Source organism: Mastigoproctus giganteus, chromosome 5 (genome assembly GCF_048544385.1).
Source record: "Mastigoproctus giganteus isolate SK-2022 chromosome 5, ASM4854438v1, whole genome shotgun sequence".
In the NCBI taxonomy this organism is placed as follows: Eukaryota; Metazoa; Arthropoda; class Arachnida; order Uropygi; family Thelyphonidae; genus Mastigoproctus; species Mastigoproctus giganteus.
Window position 1 is genome coordinate 138170928 of NC_143579.1, and position 18099 is coordinate 138189026.

General features: G+C 37.7%; 1 protein-coding gene across 1 annotated transcript in view; it reads right to left on the reverse strand.

Annotated features, from left to right (window-relative positions):
* LOC150085725 (coiled-coil domain-containing protein 149-A-like) overlaps positions 1 to 18099 on the reverse strand; it is a 187398-nt gene that overhangs the window by 133354 nt on the left and 35945 nt on the right. Inside the window, exons 3-4 of the mRNA XM_090374663.1 lie at positions 8109 to 8213; positions 219 to 338 (exon numbers count right to left, since the gene is read on the reverse strand). Coding sequence (XP_090230789.1) covers positions 219 to 338; positions 8109 to 8213 — 225 coding nt within the window. The remainder of the gene's footprint in view (positions 1 to 218; positions 339 to 8108; positions 8214 to 18099) is intronic.

The following is an 18099-nucleotide window of genomic DNA, read 5'->3' on the forward strand; positions in this document are numbered from 1 at the left end:
ACAGTATATGTATATTTCTCTTTATTAAACTTGTCAAAATCTATTTTTGTATCCGTTTTTGCTCTGTGTTACAGTAATTTTAGTTTCATAATGAATCCAGAGTGCACAGGCCACTTTAATCATAGTGATGAAAGGTATTAGTGATTCAAAGCTGGGCAACTAAAATAGGAATACAAAAATCAATTTCAGACAAAAAAAAAAAACTGTTCAACACTTACTTTATGCTTCATAGTTTCCAGCTGCTTAACTAAATCTTCTCTTTCAAAGGCAGGAAAATTTCTTGTGCTTACTCCATCACTTGATCCAACACGATGACGAGCACTTTGTTCTCTTAACAGCTACATAAAAAATAATTTCCATGGATGCGAACTATGGTATATTTACTATCACAGAAAATGATTTGTTATTGCATGCAATTATAATGAAAGTTTCAATGATTTTACTAAATGAGTTTTATCATGTAGTTTCAGCATGTATTTCAGAAAAAATATCTGCCAATTTTGAAAGGGTTCATTAAAGAGAACTTTGCAACTGAAAGCTCACAGAAGGTCCCGATATGGGAGTTTAAAATAACTTTCAGACTCCAAAAGTAATCAGTAACAGTAGTAATGACAAAAAAAAACGGTCATTTTGTAATCAAGGGTCACATCCGAAATCCTTTTTTTTTTTGGCCAAAATATATTTCAAAGCAATGGTTTTATTGTTGCCATCTCATTTTTGGAGATAAATCACATATTACTTGCTTGTAAAACAGTGTCAACATGCATGTAGTGGGAGTATGTTGCTGTATTCTTGGTACTGAATGGTTTAGTTAGTTGATTTTGGATTTTATTGGTGAATCAGCAACTAAGGCAATACACCAAAAATAAAGCTTGAAAAAGGAAGAGAAGGATTTCAGTGACCTAAAATAATAGATCATTATGTCAACAGATATAAAATGTCTAAAGATAAAAGCACTGAGGTAAATAACATAAATAAAAAATAACACTATAAAAAGCATGTAGTGAACTATGGTAAATAAATTAACAGTTTTAAACAGCTAAAATCAGCTGACACACAAGCTGTCAGTGTCAGATAACGTCTGAAGGGCGTATAGGGCTCGCTCAGTTAGATTGCTAACATCAGTAAAAGACAAATCACGTTTATTAGTAAAACAATGACACAAAAAATATGATGAATTGGTCATCAGCCCTCAACAGAAAAGAGTATGCAGAGGCAAGCAAGAACAACTTCCTCTCTATGATTCCTAGGTATAACAGATTGCCAGTGTTTGATTTCAGGCTTTATCTAATACGTATGACCTGCCTATAGTCTGTATAGGAGACTAACAGGCTACAACTGCTCTGGTTTTATGCAGAACTGGCTGCAACTTCTGCCAGTTCATTAACCCTGATCCTAATGTGTCTTGAAATTCAGCAGAAACAGATGTCAAATGAATATTTAGAAAAGAATATAGCATCTGCTGAACTGTAGCATAGCATGAGATGAGGATTACACCTCAAAGCAGACGAAGCTTGTAACACACTTAGAGAGTTGGTATATGCCATACAACTATCGTAATTTTGGGTTTTAACGTGGTCCAAGATAACTCTACAGCCCAGAACTCTACTGGGTATATTTCTTTTTTTTTTATGAAAATCCCAAACATAAAAGGTATTAGAACATATGGTATGGTGCAGGAGTTGAGGTTGAGAAGATGAAAGATACTTTTTGACATTAGACTTGAATTTTTGTAGTTTGTAATTTTCAGGAAATATATGCGAAGGAAGGTTGTTCCAGAAAATGGAGGTTGAAGGAATAAATGAGGTTTGGTTTGGTTTGATTTGATATTTTGTGGTGCAAAAACAGCAAGGTTATAGTGCACAATGAAAAAGTAAAAAATTCAAAAAAAGATGAGATTGGTAATCTTTAAAAAGGTTGCCTCGTCAAAAGTACATATACATAAAGACATATATTATTTATATATTTATATATAAATAAATACAAATCAGGATATGGGTAAAAGTAAATTGTATACTGTATTTCCTATCAGTTTATATATATTAATCAATTTTAAAAATTTAAAAACTGCTGACACATTGTCATTGTCAATTAAAATCTGACTGAGTATATATAGCTCAGTCAGATGCATAAAAGACATAAAATGAGTATTTTTAAAACTGGCACAATCAGATAAAATATGTTGAATGGATAAAATGGTGTTTGCATTGCTCCCACACAGGAGAGTCATCAGCCCTCAGCAGAAAGGAGTGTGTCAAATGACTGTGTCCTATGCAGAGTAGAGCAAGAACAACTTCCATTTTACAATCCCTGTGTAGACTAGACTGCCAATGATGGATTACAAGCATAATCTGATATAGTTTGTTTGTAACCAGGTGATGCCACAAATCTTGCCACTGAGAATGTAACTTACTGCGGATTACTTGCCTGTTGTTTGCATAGGGGACTAACAGGTCAAGATTATCCACCAGGGCTGTGGATTTGGCTGCAGTGTCAGCCAAATCGTTTCCTCTAATCCCGATGGGGATCCAGCAGAAATGGATATCAAATCCACCTGCATAGAGGGTGTATATTATCTACCTCAGGATAGGGTTGGATGATTAGTGTGTAACATCGCTGATAAAGTGTGCAGTGCACTCATTGAATCGGCATATATAATACACCGTAGGTATTGGTGATTTCTTATGTGATCTAGAGCTAACTGAATAGCATGCAGCTCTGCAGTATATATGCTGTAGTCTAGGGATATTATTCCAGCTAATACTATATCTGCTCAGATATAGTATTAGCTGGAAAAACAGCAGCAGATCTCACATACAATTCTGACTTTGAGCCATCTGTGTAACCTGGCAAGAAGTCAGAATGTTCTGCACGGTGTTGTGAATAGAGCTGAAGGCAGACAGATGACGTTGTATTAGCCTTCGTTGCACTCTTGAGAGGGAAGTCACATGCTGTCATTTGAGCATGCCATGGTGGAAGGGGCTGCTTTGATGATTGAGCAACCTTGTCTACTGTGATGTTAAGCTCAGTGAGTAGCTCTTGAATATGAATTCCGAATGGGCACTTGGCAGTCCGACATGTGTTATAAAGATTTTCCCATCTTGGCTCATAAACAGATGTACACGTGGGGTGATCTGGCAGGGATTTCAGCTTAAAGGTATATTGTAAAGACAACTGCTTTTGTCAAAGCGACAAGGATGGTTCATTTGCACCAGTAGCAATACAGTCATCTGTGGATTTAGGGCTAGGCCAAATTTTTCTAAGTATATTAATAGTTCCATAATCTTATGATTGATCTGGTCACACACTGCACTGTTAGACAAGGCCGGTTGGATGGTGGTCAATATCTTAATATCATCTGTGTACATGTATACGTTATCCCTGCCCTCACAAAACAGGATCATCATTGTGGTAAAGAGGAGTCCAGATAAGACGCCACCTAGTGGAACTCCTACATGGACTGGTCGTTGGAGGATCTGACTGTCTTTAATGGGCGCCACCCATAAGGGGTGGTGCCCATTAAAATCCCCTAATATACAGAAAGGTGGAGATATCAGTATGAAGAGGTCTTCAAGTTCTTTTAAACAGTAAGTATGGTTTGGCTGCAAATAGATTGACACAAGTGTTATTGAAATATGGAACGTTATACGAACAGCAACAGCTTCTATTTCAGTTTGAAGTGGGATATACTTAGTTGCGATCCTTGAATTTATTAGGATTGCAACACCACCATGGGCAGCATTAGCTGTATTTTGATCTCTTCGATAAAGGCAATAGATCTTTATCGAAGGAGAAATTTGAGAAGTTAGGTAAGTTTCCTGAAGACAAAAAGCGACTGGAGAATACTGGTTAATTAAATCATGGATATAGTTTGTGTTGCAATGAAAGCCTCTGCAGTTCCATTGCAAAATACAAGGCATTATTTGTGTTTAATTGATGGAGCTGTATCTGACTGCTTTTTGAAGGTGACTGGCTTATGACGTTCTAATTTTGATTTATCTTTTTTGGAGAAAACTGGCCGACAAGTGTCCATTTCTTCTCCTTCAGCATGGATTTATAATATTGGATCTTCCTGTATAGATGAGTCATCTGTATCCATGGTTGTGTCCTGTGTATTCTTAATTGTATTTAAATTTGCAATATCAGATGTAGTAGCACATATTGGAGGAGAAGATGTCGCTGGTATTGTCAGGGGAATGTTATTTGCCTGGTCCGAGAGTTTGGGTTGTTGTTTACGCATATTTGGTTGTTGCTCAGAGAGGACAGTTCTAGCCCAGTCAGAAATTGATCTATTAATGTGAACTGTTTGGTATTTTTTTTTATTACATTAGCATAAGTAATATTTTTGTTTACAGTAAGTGCAACTAGTTTTCTTGCTTCTTGGTAGCTGACTTTATTCTCAACCTTGTATTTTACAATTTTTTTCTCAGTTTTTCATTTTTCACAAGTTTTGGAATATGCAGGGTGGTCATCTTTGCAGTTCGGGCACATCATTTTTGTAGCCGAACAGTCGCTCTGATTGTGATCTGGGGACTGTAATTGGGGCAGACAGAAATTCCTCTGAATACAGTTTGAGTAGCCATACTTTTGGCTTTTATAGCATCTTAAAGGATTGGGAATGTATGGGCGGATGCGGCAAAGTAAATAACCTGCTTTTACAGAGGTGGGTAAGTTGGGTGTATTGAACATGAGAATAATATTTCTTGTTGGTATAAGTTGATTATCTTTTTCGGTCATTATACGTTTCGCTTGAATTACATTTTGTCCCTGCAGCTCTTGGGTAATTTCTTCCTCTGTGACATTTAGAAGGTCCCAACTGGATTTCACACCTTTAGATGAATTTACGGTTGCATGGGGAGATATTTTTACTGGAATGCCAGCAAAGTTTGTGATCTGTAAAAGTTTCTCCGAATGTCTGTGGTTCGTAGTTTCCACTAATAGGTCTCCAGATTGCAGTCTCTTAACAGTCTTGAGAGATACTGCAATACCTTCTAGACATTTTTGAATTACGAATGGAGACAGTTTGCTCATAGGTTGACTAGTGAGGGAGTGGAAAATTAAAAATGATGGGCAGGGTTGCTCCATCTCAGTAGTCTTCTATCTCTTTGAATCATTTCCTAAGTTGTAACTGAAAGGATGGTCAATGTATGTTTCTGTTCTTGAGCTCTAAGGGTAGATATTTATTTTTATCCATGATGGCTCCTTTTGGCTCTGGGGGTTTCTCTTTACCACACAGGTTACCGGCCCCACCATGGGAAGGCAGGAGCAGTGGCACTTTGTGGCCAAGTGTTGAGGGATGGTTGAGTGAGAGAAGACAGAGAGTGGTAATCAATGGACACTGCTCTTCATGGATTAATGTTATTAGTGGAATCCCCCAGAGCTCAGTGTTGGCACCATTGTTGTTTTCTCTATTTATTAATGATATTGATGAAGGTATATCAGGCTTAATGTCTACATTGAGCTAAACATACATTGGCCATCATAAGTTTTTAGACTATACGAAAGTTGGCAGGGTTGTTAATGAAACTATGCTACTGCAACAGGATCTAGAAAAGTTGCAGATGGGCTGAGAGGCAGCAACTGAAGTTTAACATTGACAAATGAAAAGTACTGCATGTGGGTAGCAGTAATCCAATAGTAACATATCAACTGTGTGGTACTACACTCAGGGTGATAGAGAATGAAAAGGACCTGGGGGTAATTGTGTAGTCAAATATGAAGTTTTCTGAGCGGTGCAGACAATCTACAAGGGTGCAGACAATCTATAAGGAGGTGATCATTCCCTTGTATAAGGCAATGGTCAGCCCACACCTTGAGTACTATATACAGGTCTCGAAGCATCATTTTAGGAAGGATGTAGAGCTGCTGGAATGAGTACAGAGAAGGGCAACAAGATTAGAAAATCTGGAGGTCCAGCAGCATCACTGGGAGGTCCCTTCACCATGTACAGGTGAAGGGGAACTGATCCAAATGCCTCCTAGAGAATTACCAATAAGTTTGGTCTGGTGGGCTATCTAGTGGTTGGCCTGCAAACACTGTTTTAGAGAGTAACGTCGAAATGTAAGGAAGACTGGATCTTGCTAAAATGTTGATCATAACCTAAAAAGATATAAATTGTACTGCAAGATGAAAGAGATGGAGTTGCCTGAGCTTAGCTTTGCTCTGGAGATTAAACATGGATTTTACCACTTCAAGCCTCCATCTATCACTTAGTATTGCTTGGCAACAGAGAGGGAATTTCTCCGTTGTGTGGATGCCACACCTCAACCTCTGATTACGTTCATTCCCACTGGATGATCATCTCCAGTATACTAGATGTATTACAGGATTGCACAGGGGGTTATATCCAGGGTTACTAACAGTGCAGCCATTATGAAGCAGAGGATTTGGTTGTCGCAGTATGATCAGACTTAGCCAAACTTTGATCTACTTGACTCAAGTATCACCTGAATATTAGTTCCATTAGCATTTTAGACTGCGAGATAGCAAGCCCAGCTTGCCATGCCTGAGAGAATGTCTGTGACAGCCTCAGGGACCATATACTGCATTCATCGAAAACCTTCTCAGGTATATTACTATCTGAGAAGATGGAAGCAGACCCACCAGATAACTCTGAACCATCAATTAAAGACAGGCAAGAAGTCAGAGTATTTGTCTCGATGGGTGGCACAGAGTTGAAAGTAGATGGTGTGTAATCCATAATTTTTAACAGGGAAGTTGCATAACGACAGTCAAGAATGCTAGGATGGATATTATGTGATGTGATTGCCTTGGAAATTCAGCAATATTGTTAAACATGATCTCTGAGTAGCTCTTGGATGCAAATACCAAAGGGATGATTGGCAGTCTGTTAAGTGTTATTGAGATTTTCTCATCATGGCACAAAGACAAATGTTCACAGGGGTGACCTCACTAGGATTTAAGTTTAAAGTCATATCATAAAGATGATTGCTGACACCTAACAGAAAAACATGGTTCAGCTGCTTTGATGTACAAATTCTGGATAGGAGATGCACTAAATGCTCCATTAGCAATACTGATAGCCTTGAAAATTCAGCAATATTGTTAAACATGATCTCTGAGGTGAATTGGGTCTAGCCACCAAGTACACTGATTCTAGCAGAGGCATGTGCCTACGTTCATTGCATGTACCTAGACTATATCCATAATCTAATTTAGACTGGACAAGGGCATGATATATTCAAAGCAAAGTGCAATGATTTGCACCCTGTTTGATGAAATGGCATGTAACAAGTTCAAGCCCCTCGTGCACTTTGTCCACAGTTGACGTATGTGTTGAAGGAATAAATTTTATATGTAGGTTAGTGCAAATGCATAATTTTAACATAGCTATCTACCAAAGTAGTTAAATTAATTAATTAAATTGGGATCGTTTTGCTTATATCTCATTAATTAATTAAATATAGGAATAAACTTTTTATCAAATATAATTCTCAGGAATTTTGTCTCAGTTACTACTGGACAAAATTCCTTATAATTTTTACATTTTGTCAAAGCTTCAGTTTTGGTTAGGTTATGTTCCACTTGCAACAAATATAAAGGTGCCTCCGTAGCCAGGTGGGCAGGAGCAGCAGTTTGTAGCACACACTTCTTGATTAGACCTGGGTTTGAGCCTATGCCCACCAAATATGGAGGGTCAGGGTCATGGAAAGGTCAGGGAATGACAACAGCATATCCCCAGAGCAATATGGCCTTAGTTGCTAATGCTCCTAAAAACCAAATAACAAACAAACAAACAAACAGCAACAAATATGTAAAATGGCCTCCTGAGATGAGAATCCAATCATTAGCAATTGCCTAGGAATTGAGACATTCATTAGCAACTAGTAATTGTGACCATGAGTATATATTGTCAGAGAAAATTAAGGAATCTGAACCCCCCCCCCCCCCCAGAATGATTTTTTTTTTGTTTAATATAATAGGGCAACCACATGGCTGTTTTATAGTATAAATAGGTCAAGAATTTGAAAGGTAGAGAAAAATATTAATGAAATAGTTCTGTTGTAGAATGGATTTAGAGACTAATTCTCTCTCCCCAACATTATAATGGATCGTATACTAATAATAGCATAATTAGTAAAACTCACTCTGATATCTCCCTGAGCATCACTTAGTTTTTGTTTGAGATCATCTACTTCAAACTGAAGTGATTTATTCTGTTCCTTCAGTTCACACAGTAACTGAACAAGAGTCTGAAAATATTCCAAAAAACTTAATTTAACAGCATCACACTAAATGAATTTGAAATTATGAAAAGAAAATAGTTAACAACTGTTTCTAATAAAACAAACAAAACTCACTGAGAATCTACATTAACAGAACAGAGTGAAACATTTTGCAAAAAAATTAAACAAATCAAACTATAAGAATGAACTATGGGAAATAAACATTTTAAAAAAGTATATTAAATATAAAGTATTTATTTTCAATTTATTGATTACATAATATGAAACTGACAGTACTTTTTTATGACAGTACCATCAGCCAATACCACAAGTTTAGAAAAATACACCAACCGTTTAAATAAACTGATTTAGTGATAAAATAATACTGGATAATATACTGAATTGTTGTAAAGTAAATCAGTTTATAAAAACTGATTTACTTTACAACAAATAAAATTGAATTGATGAATTTTAAAATGCATTAAAATATAAATTTAAAAGCGATAAAACACCATTGAAGCTTTCGGGGTCATCCACCTCCTTTCTCAACAAAAACCATCAGCCAATAGCTTAGGGATGCCCTGGCATTGGGGCAGGTGCCAAGGGCACTGCTATCAGGCCACATCAGTTCCGTGCCAAGCTATTTCGACACACGAGGCTAACTGACGAAATGGCACCCCAAGATGATGTCGAATCAGGATCAGAGCAGAGTGCAGGATGAAAATCAATTTTTGCCAAATGCGTGTTTTCAGGAAATGATTCAAGCCTGCATGCATCCTTAAATCTGAGTACATACTGCACAGCATCACAGCTCTATTTGCCATCCAGAACGTACCTTTGAAGGGACAGATGAATCATCGAATTTAAATGGAAAAAAATGTTCTTGTTTTTCAATAACTTATTGTATTATAATGCAGTTAAATGAAAGATATGAATCTCTAAAAATGATAGTAGAAGACTAATTTTCTGACTGACGTAGCATTCTATTCAATGAAAAGTGAGGATTTAGAAACTAAAGCTTTTTTATTGTTAGAAAAATAACCTGAAATTAATCAAGACCAATTTAAAATTGAAATCAAATGTTTTAAATTAAACCCAAACTAATTTAAATATTAGAAAACAAAAATTCCCATACAATATATCACTTAGATATTTTAAATGTACTGGCTAAATGGGAGTTACAAGAAACCTATCCAAATATTGAAAAAGCTCTTAAAATATTCCTTAAAGTGCCAACAACAGTAGCCACTGCCGGAAGGAGTTTTAGAAAGTTAAAACTTGTTAAGAATTATTTGAGATCGACGTCAGGACAAGAATGCACATCATATCTATGTCTCCTTTCAATTGAACATGAACTTGATAGCAAAATACACTTTGATGAAATTATCACAAATTTTGCTAACACTAAATCAAGAAAAATTAAACTTTGATGTAATTTAACATTCCTATATAATAACTTTATGTACCTATCCATATAAATCTGTGATTTTATATATTAATATAAAATTATGTTCCTCTAGCAGTGTTTCCTCTGTATTTTTTTTATTTTGTTATTAAATAAGAAAAGTTTATTTGTTTTACATTATATATCGCTCACTGGCTGCAATAGTGGCATAACTCAAAAATCATAATTCTGAGATAATTTATGAGGAAAATTTGGCTTTTAAAATTAGTTTGTTTAGAATTGAAGAAATTATGTGATTGTTGAAAGATATTGTGATTCATCTCATCATATCCAGTGGTACTCAAAATTAGGCTGGCTTGATCAACATTCCCTTATGGGTAACCAGAATACTCGAAAATTTAATCCCCCTTTTGAGTTGTGCCACTATTGTACCAACAAACACTCAAAATTTGTGACTTGAGTCTCCTAAAGATGGAAGGTAATTAGGATGAAGAAAGAAAAAAAAAAACATTAAAGAAGAGCTTTATTTATATTCAATTTATATTGATAAACCCAGGAACATGTATGAACTACATTTTAATCTTTGAGAACATAATTGTGGTAAAGCATAAGAAGAAGAAGTTAGTATGTAATTATTGGTGTACAAACAAGCAAAATGGAAGAATTAAAGTCATTCTTAGAAAAATTTATCCTTCCGTAAATTACCTTTTAGACTGTTATAAAAGCCAGCATGACATTTGGGAATTGTGTTATTGTTCAACAAACAATGGAGCTCAGTGTGTTTCTTTTTCGAAATTGAACTCTTGTAGCCTTTTTCAATTCGAAATCTACAAATATCTCCAAAGGTTTTGTTGTTTTACTAGCTTTAACGTTAGCTGATTTATAATCATCTTGTTTGTATGATATTTTATAAAATAAAGAGTCCAAATGCTGCTTTTTTGCTTTAAAGCTAGCAATGTCATTGAATTTCACTTCACCATACGTATTTTCATTAAACTTCATAAAAGTTTAATGAAAGATTTCACCCGACTTTATCCGGTGAAATCTTTCAGGTTGTAAAAATTGCAATGACTCGTCTCTGTCAGCGTGAAAGGATTTCCTGTCTTTCTGGCAGTTCTGGTTAATGTAACATATTGTGAGGGGACGAATACAGGACCAGATTTTAGCGATATTTTAATATTTTTCTATAATAATGAATTGCACAGTCACCCTCGTTTTGCATATGATCTACAACAAGAAATTTACGACATTTTTCATAGCACATGATGCGCACAATATTACTACACTTAAGAATTATTATTTTGCAAATTTGGCTATCTTTTGTTGTACACTTAATTTTAATGTACATTCATCATTAAAAAATGTTTGTATTTGTTTAAACACTCAAACGCGTATATGTTCAGGAACATTTTCCTCACACTTAAGGCCTCAGCAAAGTTTCGGAAACTGCCAACATTTCATGTTTAGGTGTAATATCTTTGTTGCCCTCATTTTTTTCCTTTTGTCATTGATATTTTCCCTAGTTCTTAAATTTGATTTTTTTTTTTTTTGAAAGTGTCCAAAATGTCGGAGTCACTCGGATATTCAACTACTGTGACCATGTAAAAAGAAATAGGGGAAATTCATTTCCGCAAAACAACAGATTAACCAGTTGTTGGGTTAAAGGAAACCACTCTCTCCTATATCTCTTCATGCCACATACAGAAAGACGTTTGACCAAAGCCTATTGTCTGCTGAATGTTGAATACACAGAAAGTAGTTAACCAGCTCGACTTGGCATTCGTATTAGCATATGATGCAAGAAAGCAAGCTTATGCAGCAACAGCCAAAAAAAAAAACCCCTCCCATTTCACCACTCCATTCGTTCCAAACGCCTGTCCAGCTCCTCCTTAAATTTATTCAACCTATCAACTTACACAACAACAGATGGAAGTTTGTTCCAGCAATTAACCACCTGCTGGCTAAAGGCAAATTTCCGCACATCTATTCTACATCTTTCCTTTCTTAATTCGAATTTATGCCCCCTTAGGTTCGTAATCTGAACAAGTGGAAGGATCCCATCAGAATTCAGCGTGCTCAACCCATTCAAGGCCTTATACACCTCAATCAGATCACTGCGCAGGTGCCCAGTCTCCAGCCACTGCAATTTGCAGAACTTAAGCCTCTCTTGGTGATCCCCTTCATTCCCCACACCAATCTTGTTGCCCTTCTCTGTACACATTCAAGCAAATCTACATCCTTCCTAAAATGAGGCCTCCAGACCTGTATGCAGTACTCAAGGCATGACCTGACCATTGCCTTATACAGAGGGACAATCACCTCCTTTTCCCTGCTAGCAAAAATTCCTATATATCAATGACAAAACTGCATGACCTGCCCTGGCAGCCTGTCTGCATTGCTCAGAAAACTTCATATCTGACTGCACAATTACTCCCAGGTCTTTTTCATTTTCTACCACCTTAAGTGTAGTACCACACAGTTGGTACGTTTCTCTGGAGTTACTTCTACCCACATGCAGTACTTTGCATTTGTCAAGGTTAAACTTCAGTTGCCACTTCTTAGCCCATCTGCCCAAATTATCTAGATCCTGTTGCAGTAGCACACTGCCATTGCTGTCATTAACCCTTCCAACCTTTGCATCATCTGTGAACTTCAACATTAAGCCTGATATACCTTCATCAATATCATTGATAAATATACAAAACAACAGTGGACCCAACACCGAACCCTGTGGGACTCCACTAATAACATTAGTCCATGAAAAGCAGCACCCATTGATTACCACCCTCTGTCTTCTCCCACTCAACCATCCTTTTATCCATTGTAGCAACTTACCCTTAATACCATTCTGCTCCAATTTGTACAATAGTCTTCCATGCGCAACAGTGTCAAAAGCTTTTCTGAAATCCAAATATATCATATCAAAATTATTTTTTGCATCCAGTTCCTTTGTAACCACGTCATAATATCCTATCAAATTTGTCAGACAAGACTTTCCCTTAACAAACCCATACTGTGTCTGAATTATTGCTGCAGTCTTGTCTAGATGATCCTGCAAAAGTAAAGTAAAGTGCAGCCATTATCAACCCACTGCAGGATGGAAGCCTCCTCAACAATTCATGTTGAGGGATCCTCCAATGCATCTTTAACCAGTGACTCCATTATTTTACCCGGTACAGAAGTTAAACTAACTGGTCTGTAATTACTCTTGTCACCCTTCGATCCCCCTTTGTGAATTGGGAATACATTTGCACATCTCCAGTCCGTGGGAACCTCCCCTGAGTCCAAGGATGCTCTCATAATTATGGCTAAGGGTTTGCTGACTCGTTTAATATAACTGGATTGATCCCATCCACCCCAGGTGCTTTTCTTATGTTTAACTTCAACAATTTCTCCTCCACTTTGCTCTCAGTTACTACAAAATCATTAAGTATCCAGCTACAATTTGATAACCTTCTGCCATTTTCAAACCTTAATAATTCCTCATGTGTGAATGTAGAAGCAAAATACTCATTCAGTTTGTTTGCTATCTGAGCAGAATCATCAACAGTCGAACCATCGATGTCAAGTGGACCAATCAGATTCATCCCCTTCCTTTTAGAGTTTATATAAGTAAAGAAATCCTTGCTGTTTTTCTTAGCATCTTTAGCATTAACATTAGCATTAGTAGAGGCATTTGATGCAAGAAAGCAAGCTTATGCAGCATCAGCCAAAAAAAAAAAAAAAAACCCACTTCCACTTCACCCCTCTGTTCGTTCAAAATACCTGTCCAGCTGAGCCTTAAACTTATTTAGGCTATCAACCTCCACCACAAGGGATGGAAGTCTGTTCCACCAACCAACCACCCGCTGGCTAAAGGCAAATTTCCGCACGTCTATCCTACATCTGTCTTTCCTCAATTTGAATTTATGCCCTCTCAGGTGATTTTTCTGAGCTAGAGGAAGAATCCCATCAGCATTGAGCATGCTTAAACCATTCAAGGTTTTATACACCTCTATCAGATCACCTCGCTGGTGCCTAGTCTCCAGACACTGTAATTTGCAAAACTTAAGCCTTTCTTCGTAAGAGCACCCCTTTGTTCCATTCACTAATCTTGTTGCCCTTCTCTGTACTCGTTCCAGCAGCTCTACATCCTTCTTGAAATGAGGCCTCCAGACCTGTATACAATACTCTAGGTGTGGCCTGACCATCGCCTTATACAATGGAATAATCACCTCCTTATCCCTGCTGGAAAAATTCCTGTATATCATTGACAATACTCCATGAGCTACTCTTGCAGCCCATCTGCACTGCTCAGAGAACTTCATATCTGCCTGAACAACCACCCCAAGTCCCTTTCATTCTCTACCACTGTCAGTGTAGTACCACAGAGTTGATATGTTGCTCTGGGGTTGCTGTTTCCCATGTGTAGTACTTTACATTTGTCAATATTAAACTTCATTTGCCACCTCTCAGCCCATCTGCTCAACCTTTCCAGATCCTGTTGCAGCAGCATAGTGTCAGTAGTGTCCTTGACAACCCTGCCAACCTTTGTATCGTCTGCAAACTTGGACATTAAGCCCGATATACCATCATCAATATCATTTATAATACAGAAAACAATGGACCCAACACTGAGCCCTGAGGGACTCCACTAATAACATCAGTCCACGATGAGCAGTGTCATTGATTACCACTCTCTGTCTTCTCCCCCTCAACCACCCCTTTATCCATAGCAGCAATTTGCCTCCAATGTCACACTGCTCCAATTTGTGTAGCAGTCTTCCATGTGCAACAGTATCAAAAGCCTTTCTAAGATCCAAGTATATAATATCAAAGTTATTCCCTGCATCCAGTTCTTATGTGACTGCATCATAGTATCCAATCAAGTTGGTCAGGCAAGACCTCCCCTTAACAAAACCATGCTGTGTCTGAGCTATAACTGAAGTCTTGTCTAAATGATCCTGCAGTGCTTCTTTAACCAGTCTCCATTAATTTTCCTGGAACAGAAGTTAAGCTCACAGGTCTATAATTACTTGTGTCAGCCTTTGACCCTCCTTTGTGAATTGGGGTCACATTTGCACATTTCCAGTCTATGGGTACCTCCCCTGAGTCCAAGGAAGCTCTCATAATTATGGCTAAGGGTTTGCTTACTTCCTTTGCTGCCTCCTTTAATATAACTGGATAGATCCCATCCACCCCGGGTGCCTTTCTTGTGTTTATCTTCAACAGTTTCTCCTCCACTTTACTCCCAGTTATTTCAAGATTCTGTAGCTTACTGCTAGAGTTGAATACACCTCTGCATTCCCCTTGCTGAATAACTCCTCATGTGTGAATGTCGATGCAAAATATTCATTTAGTTTGTTAGCTATCTGAGCAGGATCATCAACACTTGACCCATCAATATCAAGTGGACCAATCTGATTCATCCCCTTCCTTCTAGAGTTTACATAAGTAAAGAACTCTTTGCTGTTTTTCTTTGCATCCCTTGCCAAGGATTTCTCGTAATCTGCCTTCGCCTGCCTAACCTCCTTTGTAACTTGGTTGCATATCAACTTGTATCTATCATAGGCTTCTGTGTCATGTGTTAATTTGTATGTATCCCATGCATTTTTCTTCTCTGCCATATGCCTCATTAGTTCATCTGACATCCATTTTGGCCTAAACCTTGAACAATATTTCTTAGTTGGTATGTAATGCCTAGTAGCTTCCAAGATAAGTTCTTTGAATGCTTCCCATTTTGAATTTGCTGTTGGTAACATCATCAGTTGGTCCCACTGTATAGAATTTAAATACTGTCTCAGTCCATCGTAGTCGCCTTTACGGAAGCAATAACCCTTCCCTTTACCCCTAATGGTAGTTACCTCTTTGAGTAAATCCCTCTTCAGCACACTGTGATCACTGCCACCTAGTGGTTCATTTATCTGCAGATTCTTAATGCATGAAGAATCACTGCTGATAATCAAATCAAGAGTATTACTCCCTCTAGTTGCCTCCCGAACATGCTGATGTAGAAAACAATCATCCAATAAATCCACAAAAGTCCTGCTAGTGTGTGAGTAACCAGCCCCCAAATTCCAGTCAATATCTGGGAAATTAAAATCTCCCATTATAAGACACTCTGATTTACTGGCCCACTCTATTTCCCTGTACAGTTCCTTATTATACTCATCAGAGTCATTAGGCCTATAGCACACTCCTCCTCTCAATTTTGATCTCCCAATGTTTATGTCACACCAAACTGACTCCACACTGCACTGTCCAGCGATGTCGACTGGCTTCACTTCCTTGGTTTGTATGTGTTTTTTAACTAATAGCATAACCCCTCCTCCCTTCCTATCCTGTCTATCCTTTCTGTAGATGTTGTACTCCCCAAATTGCAGTTCTGCATCCCTTATATCTGTGTGACACCACGTCTCTGATATCCCAACGATATCTGCCTTCGATGTTTTGAGCAATACCTCAAATTCATCAAATTTATTTACTAAACTCCTAGCATTGGTGTACTCGCAAGTATACCTGCACCTGTTTCTATTCTTAGCTACCCTAACACAACCCATGTGTTTACTTGTACCGCAATGGCTCCCAGCAGTCTCTGAAATACTATGCATCTTGTTTTTCAGGCTTCTGCTCATTCTAATAGAAGCAGTGCAAGAATCTCTTTCACCTCTGCCAGTGGCTACTGTCAATCTATTGGTCTTTGTCTCCCCCCAAGCTAGCAGTTTTCCGACCCACCTAACACTGCCTCGATAGCATCAGCAAATATTCTTGCACCCTTTCTATTTAAGTGTATCCCATCCCTGTAGAAGCAATCTCTCCTGTTAACAAGTACAGTCCAGGCTGAAAAAAATTCTACCCCTTGAGCCTTGCACAATCTTTCCAGGGCCGAATTGATCGACAAGGCTCTCATCATATACTCCCTCCTATCGTGTCTGGGCAGAATTGCAGACAATTTCAAATTCAACCCTAATTCTCGGCTTTTGTTCAACAGTGACCTGTACTTGTTAAGTAATTCTGCCGGTCTCCTACTCTTAATATTATTAGTGCCAACGTGTACAACTATATCACCTTTTGTGCCCTTAAAAGATGATATTCGCTCTACAACGTCATCAACCTTTGCTCCTGGCAGACATACCCTGGTCCTGTTCCACCTATCTTTTTTACAAAGCATGTTCCCCGTTTCCCTGACAATAGAGTCACCAACAACTACTAGTTCCTTCGGGACCAGCGCATTCTGCCTTAGGGGTTTTCTCTGTGTCACGCGATGCCCAAGTGCAAGCTCTGGCATTGATGTGGGCAGCTGAGAGCTTGATGGGCCCCTCAATTTAGTTTCTTCGAGGGCATCCACCCTGTCCTTCAAGCTCTCATATAGGCCCACAAGAACGCCGAGTTGTTGCCTGATATCGATACACTCCTTGCATCGCGCACACACAAAGACACCCCCCTTGGCAGTATCATGTCCCGTACCCGATTGCTCTGCAAACATCAAGCAAACAGTGCATTTTATAAGGCTGTGATTCAAAAACAACTGCCCCCCTCAGTTCTGCTCTGAGCCACAGCACCTCCATTAGCTTGAGCCTTTTGCTTTGCTGCTCTGGTCTGAGTCATGATTCTATTAATTTATTAATTAATTATGTTATGTTATTAATTATATTACGTTTGTAATCTAAGTCGTTATATGTATTTATTTAAACGTACAATTTAACTGCTAACGAAGTTCAACTAACGCTATCTAGTACGGTATATAACCTACGGTATATCTAGTACGGTATCACAATGGCGGGAAAGTTACTAACGGTAACGGTAGTTACGAACACGTGGAAACCCTTACCGCTACCTTTACAAGGCCGAGTAAAGAATAAATACACCAAATTAATCAAAAAATCACAAAATAATGTTATACTACTAAATTTAAATCAAAAGTTTTAGAAAAACAATAATTTCAAATCAATAAATAAGAAAAATCCACTTAGCGGCTTTGAACACGACCGTCACTAGTAGCCTCATCAGCAGACTTTTGCCAAGGATTTCTCATAATCTGCCTTCACCTGCATAACCTCCTTTGTGACCTGATTACAGACTAGCTTATATCTGCCATAGACTTCTGAGTTTATAACTTACAAATTTTAAAGAATGTTTCCCTGCTAGAAACATTCTTCATCATCATCATCATCGACCAAATGCACACTCATTGATCACTCATTATTGGCTCGGTACTCGTTGATTTGTTGCACAAGGAGTCGACTTCTTCAGAAATGCTTCACAAGGTGTTTGTTTCCAAGATAATCTTCTATTTTCTTTATAAATTTCAATAGATGCATAAGCATTTTTTAAATGAACGCACAAATTGTAACTAAAAAGATTTGCTTGGAATAACAAGTTTATGAAGCTTAAAAAAAAAAAGGAATGAAGAGAAGATTCTGAAAATTCATTTATGTTTTTTATACGATTGAAGATTTCAGTAAATGGGAAACACATTTAACCATAACACAAAAAACCACACAATTCCAGCTATCGGTATTTTCACAA